Source organism: Balaenoptera acutorostrata, chromosome 21 (assembly GCF_949987535.1).
Source record: "Balaenoptera acutorostrata chromosome 21, mBalAcu1.1, whole genome shotgun sequence".
NCBI lineage: Eukaryota > Metazoa > Chordata > Mammalia > Artiodactyla > Balaenopteridae > Balaenoptera > Balaenoptera acutorostrata.
The window spans coordinates 15,146,888-15,157,888 of record NC_080084.1 but is presented as its reverse complement, the minus strand read 5'-3'; the positions used below and the strand labels follow the sequence as shown (position 1 = coordinate 15,157,888).

Genomic DNA, 11,001 nt, shown 5'->3' with positions numbered 1-11,001 from the left:
ATGTCTTTGGGGGGACTTCACTGGTGGTCCAGTGGTAAAGAATCCGCCTTCCAATGCAGGGTACACAGGTTGATCCCTGGTGGGGGAACTAAGATCCCACATACGTGCGGCAACTAAGCCCACACACCACAACTACTGAGCTCGCACGCCTCAACAAGAGAGCCCGCAGTGTTGCAAACTACAGAGCCCATGCACCCTGGAGCCTGCGTAAAGAGAGAAAACCCGCACGACACAACTAGAGAGAAGCCCGCGTGTCACAACGAAAAATCCCGCATGCCTCAACGAAGATCCTGCGTGCTGCAACTAAGACCCGATGCAGCGAAAAGAATTGAATGTAAATAAATAAAATAAATATTTAAAAATAAAGAATCCGCCTTCCAATGCAGTGGACGCAGGTTTGATCCCTGGTTGGGGAACTAAGATCCCACATGCTGCGGGGCAACTAAGCCTGCATGCTCTAGAGCTCGCGCGACACAACGAAAGATCCCGCATGCCTCAACTAAGACCCAAGGCAGCCAAATAAATAAATATTAAAAAAAAAAAGAAGAAGAAAGAAATGTCTTTGGGGAGAGGTTGTGATTTAGTAAATACTGCATTTGTTCAAGATAGTCATGGAGATGCAAACCCAGTGTTCATATGGGCTCTGTTCTCTAAACTTAATTTTCTGATATTAGAAGTTAGACATGATTTAATAACTATTTGAGGCAAAATTACTGTAGCTTACATTTTTTATGTAATAAAGAACCACAGTAGTATTGGAATGTCATTTCACTCATGGACCCACTCGATTAGGTGAGTAGGTTTGATCATTTTCTATTTGAGACCCATGATTGTTGCTTGAGGAGCTTTACAGATTTATCTTGATCTTTTCTTTTAAAATTTAAGATTACCCATGGGTTAGGAAAAATACCAAGGTCAGCATGCAAATTCACACACTGCCTTAATATTGAGTTTATCTCTGGTTTAGGAGAAATAGTCCTCTGTCCTCATGAAGATACAGGAGCAACTTCATTTGTCCTAATGCTGTGATTCTTAGTACAAATGCTAAAATTAAAAATCAGTGAACCCCCTGCATGGGCTTATCTATTATGCCATTCTGGCATGTGATATCAGCTTGTCCTGGAAAGTTCCAATTTGATTTTTTTGTCCTTATTTTCATACACCTGGAGAGGAACTTTTAATATAAGCATTTAGGAATGGCTTTTTCAATGTCTTTGTGTTTCAGTAAAGGTTTTGAAGGCCTACTTGCTTCCATGTAAACGTTATTTCATGGACCAGATGATATCAACCTGATGATAAAACTTTATTAATAAAGTATTAAAATAGACACTCAGGATGTTTGTGCTCTTCTCAACTTACTTATTTCCAGGTTTGATAGGTCTAGTTTTTATAGATCTGATCTGAACTTGATTTTAGAAGCCAGGCCAACTGGATTTAAATTCCTAAAGATACCATAAATTTTGGGCACAAATAACAAAATAAACACTACAAAAGGTCTACTTTTGGTTGATATGAGGGCCCAGCAGAACTAATCTGCTTTCTGAAAAATAATCGAGAATACAAACTAATCACACATATAAACCAGTTTATTAGATTGTCAGTGATACTTTGAGACAAATTCAAGTTATTTCATTGTACTTTATATAAACAGAGGAAGGGAGGAAAGTTTTAAACGTGAAGCTTTGTTCAGCATGTGTGCAGTTAGCGTCCGCAAAAGCACCATTGGATATGGAAGAATTAGCACCACAGAATTTTAGGACCTAACTGTTAACATGCATCACAGAAAAATTTGGGACATGAAAACTGAAGTAGTACATGGTATGGTCTATTATAAACAATACAAGGCAATTGATGACTTGTTTTCATACAGTACAATACAATCACCAATCAATGAGAACCTTTTAAGTACAATACAGGACAAAAAACACTTTGTACCCTGTTAACACTAAAGCAGTTACAGATTTAAAAACATGTTTCTTGTAAGAGGCGGTGGGTTGAAATGATCCCTCCTCCTCAGTTTTTAAATTCAGAGTTATATAGTTACATGATCTCTTAAGAAAGTATTTTCAAATCTATGTCCTTCTACCTCAATGCTGACAAATGGTTTTTTGAAAACGGAAAGGCTTGATGAATTAAAACAGAACAAAACAAAACAAAAAAAACCCTGATCGAGTCAAGAAGTACTCCAGTGTGGTGGAAGATATTCCACATAAGATCGGTTTGAAAATGATGCCAGTGGTGTTGACACTTGTCTTCCCTTCCGCGGAGGAATGTCAAGAACAGAAGCCTTGCATGCACGATGAACTTCGGTTCATTTCTTTCACCGAATGCCTTTATTCTGAAGTGTGACATAAGAGACTTATTCCTTATTCCTCAACTGTTTTTGTAGTGTCATAGGGCTGTTCCTTATGCTGGATTTGACAACAGTGAAAAGGGTGGATATTCCCTCTGGATTTAGGGTAATTTGTGAGCTAAAGAAAAAATATTAATTTAAATTTAGCATATATGAAATTTTAAAGGGAGTTTCACTATTTTCACAGTACAAACCTATAATGAATACCTTTCTGTTTCATTGAAAACCTTTCTGTTAGAAAACATGTAACAAACCCTCAATTTTAAGTCACGTCTAGGCCAATTTTGGCGCATTTGAAGATACTGTATAAGAAATGTGCAATAAGAATAGATATAGGTATATTCAGATCTCAGTGCATTGATGCCAAGGAAAATATATTTTTACTCCCCAAGAGAAGAATATACCTTGAAGCATCTATGCAGACACATGAATCAATCATATATCTGCCCAACTTCTAATTCTGGAATAGTGATAACAGGGTCATTTAGGAAAAAGTACTCAATTACAGTATGGCAGCAATTTTATGTTGTATATATTTAACAGCAAAAACATTTTTGAAAATAGAATCAGTACTATATGGTAAGTTTACAATTCACTATTTCTATACTTGTAACACATGCATTTATTGGTTTTCCCAGTTTTTAAAAATCCCACTAGGACCAACATCTTTCAGAACAACAATCTAACATTAAACAAAAACCTTCTAAGGAAAATAGCTAGCATCACAGAGATTTGAGAAAAGTCTGTTACTCAGCATCACAAAATACTCAATAGATCTACATTTAAGATTGTTCATGCCATGACATTAACACACCTTTGGGTTAATATATCTTACTTAAAAAAGAAAACAAAGAAACAAACCAAAGAACTGACATGGAATTTATCTTTAGTTTCTCCTTGGTAAGAGTAGACTTCTGATAAACTTGACTCCTTTCTGTACCATGTAGTGATGACTACATCTATGAAGCAGCATTTACATTTAGCAAAACATTTACGAGTAATGATAGGAAAATGGCCACTAGAGAGAAAGAATTAAAAATAAGTAAAATTATAGAAAAGTGGGTTTTTTTCTTAAGTAAACTGCCCCCAAACAAACAAAAAAAGCACAAAGTTTGTTTGCTTTGAAATATTCTTCTGTTGAAAAACATTTTTGGACACAAGTTAGCCTATCCTTATAAATGTCAGAGAGATGTAAGGTGTAATTTGAGAAAAAATTTAACTTTTGAAAAAAAATCCTATTATTTTTTCTGTTGAACCAAATCTATTGTTTAAATCAAGTACTAATTTTCTGAAGAGGAAACAGGTATACACAGCAGCACATCCACATTACTGATTTAAATTTGATAATTCTCCAGGCATGGCTGACTTGAGCATAGAAGAAGCAACACTTATTTCTTAACGTTTTAGGGTTACATTAAAAAAAAACCTCAACTAAAACAAAATTGAGTAATGACAGGCTGGCTTAATAGTTTTTATTGACCTTATCTTTGATCAACATTTCAAAACAAGGTAGTACCAATTAAAAATAAGATTTAAAAAATAAAAGCTGTCTAAAAATTGTTCAGTGAAAAAGCCTTCAAATTTTACAACATTTTAACCTCAAATGATTGTAGACTAACTTAGACTAACAGTTTTGCCATTATCACAAACACTTTTGTTACGCTTGAGTTTTTTTCTGTATTGTTCATTGGTTGTATTACGTAATACAATTTTCTGTTAAGTTAAAATAGTTTGAATTATTACATTTAATTATAAGAACGTTTAGAAAAACACATAAGTTGGATAAATTTATAAAAGGATAAAGAATATTTTATGGGATTTTAGACAAGTTCTATACAGACAAATAGCTTAGTTCAAGGTAATAAAGTGCCTTCATTTCCAAGTAATTAATTTTTCACTAAAATATTTTAAGGCTTTATAAGAAACTTAAAGTTATCAGAAGTTTGATATGGGGTTATGCTATTAATTAGCATTCTTTCATAGTCCTTATTTCATTTACTCTTTTGATCCATATTAGGTATTTTTAATAATTAGCAGCTTAAAACGATAAAATTTGAATTACAAATTCTGAATTCATTTTGTGAGGAAAAGGAAGATGTATAATTTCTAAATGCTGTGATTTGTACATAAGACACACATATTGCTTGTGAACAATCTAAGTTTATGTCATAATATACAACAGCCAATGCCCCCCAAAATTCAACAGAATATTTAATCCCATGGCAAACAGGGTCATCATTTCATTCATACATATATTCTGTTGTGTTTACATTTAAAATGATTGTGCAGCCTTGAATGAAAAAGGCCACAGAAAATCTAACATAAATTCTTCAAATACAGGCACAATTAATATTTTTATTGCAATACCTTATGCATAATCTATATTGATGCCAATATCTAATATTAAAGCATTTATATTTATTTTCATTTTGCTTCTAATACCCATGGATGTATCACAGTAAAATACTGGTAACCTAATCGAAGTATATAGAATAGCCATATCAGACAGAATTCTATTTCTTCTTGTGATTTCTCTTTGGAGGATATGGGGGTATTTTAAGCACAGCTGTGTCCTTAGTTCTCTTGGCAGCTGCAGATTTTAAGATAAATTATGACTGTATGGACATCAACTACTCAATTGGTTACAACCAATGAAAACAAATTAAAATGTTTGAATATTCTTTTTCAGGAATTTAGTTAATTTTATCAGAAAATTACTAAAGTCAGGCACCAGATTAAATGGCCATGACATCTAAAATGCTTTTCTAATTACCACTGGATTAATTTAAAATGTTCCTTAAATTCAAAGTTTCTTGAGATTAGAATGGAGGAGGAAAGGTAAAACTCATTGCAAAAATTAGTTTATGTTCCATATAATTGGAAAAACAGGAACTACCAGTAGGAAAAAAGTGCTGATCTTAAAATTGGGTTTGGTTTTGAATCTAAAGCCTAGTAAGAGTAATTCCTGGGAATTAAAAAAAATTAAAATGGCATAAACTTTTATAATTGCACATTCCTTTACCAAAGTGCCACAAGTTACCAAAAATTTTAAAAAATGTACGAGTCTACTTTTCAAAGTCTAAGTATATATAAATTTACCTTTCTTTTTAATAGTATAGTACAAACTTAGCACAAATATAAGCAGGAAGATGAATTATAACTTTCTAAAAACAGTATAGTGTGTTTTAAAAAAATAACTATTAAGAACCTTTGTCATTATGAAGATTCAAATCCAAGTATAGCCAAAGCATTCCCATAAAATCTGAAAATATCATGAGAGATTATCTAGGCAAATTTTAGTAACACCCTGCCATGCAATGCACAGACATCATATGCTTTTTTTTAAACGTAGTTATCCTGTTTTTATCTGATTACATATTATACTCAGTTTCTTCCATTGCTGAAGTGACAATATATGCAATAGCTGAGTTTTGAAGACAGTATTAAACATTAAGGTTTCTAGTCTTAAGTGTTCGTTCCTGTTAAGCACAGCAAAAATGTTTGATGCATGGGTAATTAATTTTCATGCTTCTATCTCTTTATTCTAAATCGAAATGTGAAATGGAAATGTATAGACGTAATATAATAAGGACAAAAGGACATTAGAGACAAAAGCATCAACATATGGAACAAATAATAAGCAGCTGTGGTGGAAGCTCTCCATATTATTAAATTTGGTGAATCAGGGAAAGACACAAACAAACAAACAAAAAAACAAACAGAAGATCCCTTTACCATGTAATAATTATATTAATATATATTTTAAAATAGATGGTACCCACGTTAGGTTAGAATTTTAATAGTTTTGTTGCTTGAATGTGATGAAGTTAAACTAGGGAGGTGTCGCATTCTAAACTGAGACCAAAATAATTTTATTATTCAGAGGAGAGAGAGAACGTAGGATCATGATTCTCAATGACAGCTCACCTGTCTTTTTTGTTATGCCACAGGCTAAACAGTGTGGTGTAGTGTCTCATTTAATTAGGGTGAAAAATGCTGGTAAAAACACACAATAACTTATGTTAACATCAGGATTAGTTCATAGTCATGGAATATTAAATGACTAGCAAAAAAGGACCCCTTCTTTTTTCTACAGTTTGAGACTCTCCCTTGGGTGTAAAAATGACCACGTAAAAGCATATGAAAGAAATGCCCAATTCTATAAATTCTTTACCTTCTGAGGATATAGAACGGGATATAAAAATTGGTATCTTAGTCCTCTGAGAGAAGTAACAAACTTTAAAAACAAGTAAAATCAGAAAGGATCAGGCATGATAAATCGCTGATGACAACTCCCCCAAACCCAACATATAAAAGGTTAGTCACAGAAAGGACAGATATCCTTCCTATATAATTTAAAGAGCCTTCTTGTAGTTTTTGAATATGAGAATATAATCTCTTATTGGTAAGTAATAGTCTTGGATAGTGGTAGCATTTAACAATAACTAGAGAAATACTTCAAATAACACTGAAATGTATAATATTCTTAATAGAAACTACAGACGTGTAGAAACTCCACACTATATATGATATTCCAACTATATATTAGCTCATGTAATACCCAAAATAATATGATTCCACAATCTTTCTTGCTACAACACACAGATTTTTTTTTCTTGATTTTGCAAAAGCTAGGCAGTTGTATTTACCTAATTGAGCTTTTCCCTGGTAGCACTGCTATAGTGATGACGTAAGTATTGAATATACTGATGAGGACCGTTCCTATCATATAATTAATCTTGCTTTCTATTATTCAGCTCTTTTATAGCACTTTTCATTTCCAAATGCCTCACAATCGGTTATAACAGTGACTTCTCATTGTATCCCTATGAGGAAGGCAAAGTTAATAAAGTGCTTGAGCAGTGGTAGAACTACACAGATATATCTTCTCCAATCCAAAGGCAGTTGTCCTATTCTATTTATCTATACCATACACTCTCTGAGGCCGACGACTGGATCTTGTCTGCTGTACATCTAGACCTAGCCGACTATCTAGCTCATGCTGTATGCAAAATAAATATTTGTTGACTTAATGAAAGAGAAATGAGATTGAGAAAACAGAACAAAGAACTTCAACTCCACCGCCCAACTGAAAAGCTGTGCTTGTCCACTCTTGCGTCTTCTCTATTACAGGAAGGTAGGTAGTATTATGCACGATGGCAAAGCCCATATTGTACATGCCCTCCAGAGTATCGATGACGCGGCTGTTACTACAACTACTCCTAACACTTTGAATGATTCACCTTGCCTTTTGTCAAATATTTAAATGAGAAGTTGTACTTTTATGTACAATAGACTATCCTTAAGCTAATTCAGGCACAAAGAACCAAGGAAATAATCCTCCCAGCTGCAATCATTATCATGACTATGGAGAATATCAGAAGGGAGTGGAAAGACAGTTACACAGATAGGGCGAAAGGAACTGAGGACTAGTGTTCTTCAATGTTTTGGAAATAAGCGCAGGAAAGTTAAGATCCTTGAGAAGGCAGAGATTTTAGTGAACTAGGTGAATGGTGAGATTAAACTAGATATCAAAGTCTTTTCCAGCTCTAAAATTCTATGTTGTGCTAACTGGTTCCTCCTCTGATATGATGGGAATCTGTATGGTAATCAAAATATATTTTATTTTTAAGAAAAAAGAATAACCTTGTAAAGTTTAATATTCTGGAACACCTGAACAACTGTGAGTATTAAAATTTTCTTTAAACCATCATTAGGCCTCCTTTTGCAGCAACACCATGTAAAGCCTTTTAAATCTTAAATAAATCTACTTAACTTATGTCAATATAGTGTGGATATTACAATATGTTATGTCGTCAGCACGATTAGCAGCTAAGAGCTTGCTCCTACTCCCACTACTTTACCTGAACTTGTCCTCTAAAGAATAGGTCTTGGGCTTCCCTGGTGGCGCAGTGGTTGAGAGTCTGCCTGCCAATGCTGGGGACACGGGTTCGAGCCCTGGTCCAGGAAGATCCCACATGCCGCGGAGCAACTAGGCCCGTGAGCCACAATTGCTGAGCCTGCGCGTCTGGAGCCTGTGCTCCGCAACAAGAGAGGCCGCGATAGTGAGAGGCCCGCGCACCGCGATGAAGAGTGGTCCCCACTTGCCGCAACTGGAGAAAGCCCTCGCACAGAAACGAAGACGCAACACAGCCATAAATAAATAAATAAACCCAAAAGTTAAAAAAAAAAAAAGAATAGGTCTTACCAGTTAAGTACAACTCATGCCCTCATTCCCACTTTCAAAGAGAGAAAGGTGAAAGAAATGATTTCTTGTAAAAATTAGAGTTATGGTTTTAAATCACATCAGTAAAAAACACTAAATGGTAACGATATCAAGTTTGAATCTCTAAACTGCTGTACATGTTAATAAAAACAGCACTATTAATTTGAACATTTTGACTGAGAAGAAAAACATTATTCATTCCAAAATTAGGAAGCAAAAATCTAATTTTTATTAGCCAGAAGCATAAATACACAGGTGGAGGAAAGATGATTTACTATCAGCTTTAATTTCTGCTAAGTTGGACTTTTCAAAACTCTTCAAGCTGCATGTACTCACTGGGAACTCAGGCTTATAATTCTTTATTTCACAACCTAAGACCTCTTTACCCTTTGAACATTAAACTCACGTCATTACACATACTCAAATGATAACCAGGGCCATATCCTCACGTTTCCACATGGCAACAAACATTATTGGCAGTTAATTAAAATTAATTACTACAACCAAAAGGATGATGAACTGCTTAGAGAATTCATGCATACTGCTTGAAAGTAGTTAATCATCTTCACAGTTTAGAACATATATCCTTGAAGCTGAGTATGATAGCACTTCAAATCCTCCTTATGGGTTAAATTACACTGACGAGATTCTCTTGGTAATTCAAATGTAACTGTCTTTTCATGAGAAGTAAGACTTAGGCCAAATTCTACATTAAAGTAGGTCATGTTAAAGGGGAGTTTCATTTCAGTATTTTTGGAATAATCAGAATGAAATATGAATGTGGTACAATAATTTAGGAACCATACGGAGAAAAATAGCTATCAGAGAGGAGAAGGAAGATATGTGTATTTAGTGGCAGGCAGAAAGGTAAAAGAAATGAGAAAATAAGTAGATGAGAGGGATTCAGAGAATGGGAATACTATGAAATGTTATTAATATTCTCTCAATAATCTGGCAAAATATTTCCTTTGAGTGTCTGTTTCCATAGAACTGATACAGCATTGTAGTACCATATGGTTACTCTTTCTCTTGCTGAATAGTTGTATAAACATTGAAAATGACTTACTACCTTCCCATAAAGTTAAGAGAAGCCCTGTTGGGTATGCTCTTGGTATGTGACTTAGTGTTCTGGGATCTCTTTGTGGTTCTGCAGCTCCTCCTTTTAGAATCTTAAAGGTGGACATGGTATGGATTGGGATGGACTAGCCAAAGGCCAGCTCAAGCCTCTCCTTTATTTAGTTACGTCAAAACTCAGACCCCTCTTTGGTAAGAATAGGATTCTCTTGAAAAAGACAACAGCAGATAGTAAAACTTCCTCCTTTCAATCTATTGGTACACAATTTACTAAGGCTCACTAGAATAACAATATTATCTTCCCTTAAATATATTGCCACTCCTCAGAATCTCAACTACTCTTTGCTTCAAATGGCAAAATTTAGGTAAATTCAGTTAGAACTTTCAGAAAAACAAAAATGCAATCTGGATGTTGCTTTCATTGTATCCACTCTCTTTCCACGTATAAAACTATGGACCAATGTGAGTTTCCAATAATAACTGATTCATAAGGTCTACGTTATATAATTTTAAGAGTGCATAAAAGCTACTGAGGCATTACCATATTGATAAACAATGAAAGCATTCCTTCCGGCATGCTTTGATAATAGAGATATCATAAGAAGTATCTCCTCACTTGGAATTATTTTTCACATTACTTTCTGAGGTCGAAGCAGAACTGTGAAGTAAAATAAATAATAACCATTCTTTGGCCATTGCAATTGCTGAAGTGCACTAGCCCATTATCTCTGTTTTTAACAGAATAATTTAGAGTCTCTCAAAAGAGTATGCACATAACTAAGGTGAGAGAGTTGTTTGAATGTTAGGAGCAGTTATTTAATATTAATATTTAAGGGTATTTTGTCCCCTCCATTCTTACTACAGGTTTGCTGCCATGATTCAACTAAGATACTCAGTGAAGATCTGCTTATTTTTTGCCTGTTTAAAAAAAGCATCATTAGCAATAAAAAGTCACTATCTACTGATAAGCTCAACAGATGATCTCAAAACTACTAGGCTGAGTGAAGGAAGTCAAATACAAAAAATACATGTTAATTTATATGAAATTCCAGAATAGACAAAAGTAGCCTATGCTAATAGAAATCAGATCAGTGACTGCTTCTGGAAGTCAAGAGGAGGGGGAGAGTGTGGGTGGTGACTGGGAAGGGGTACATGGGAATTTTCTGGGGTGAGAAAAATGTTCTATGTCTTGATATTTGCCAAAAATGACTGAATGGTATAATAAGAGCTGTATGTAAATTATACTTTAATACAAAATGTTCAACAACATTACAACTAAGCAAAATACTTCTGCTGAAGAAGCATCATGAAGGCTGGTGTCATTCTTCTTTTTTCACTTCAAAACTTC

The 11,001-nt window shown here is 34.4% G+C and overlaps 1 protein-coding gene across 1 annotated transcript in view; it reads right to left on the bottom strand.

Annotated features, from left to right (window-relative positions):
- Window positions 1–1,568: 1,568 nt before the first annotated feature.
- The window catches only part of PURG (purine rich element binding protein G), a 34,755-nt gene continuing 25,322 nt past the window's right edge, over window positions 1,569–11,001 (bottom strand). The window contains exon 3 of the mRNA XM_057537153.1: window positions 1,569–2,471. Within this exon, the coding sequence (XP_057393136.1) occupies window positions 2,367–2,471 (105 nt within the window). The 3' untranslated portion in view covers window positions 1,569–2,366. The remainder of the gene's footprint in view (window positions 2,472–11,001) is intronic.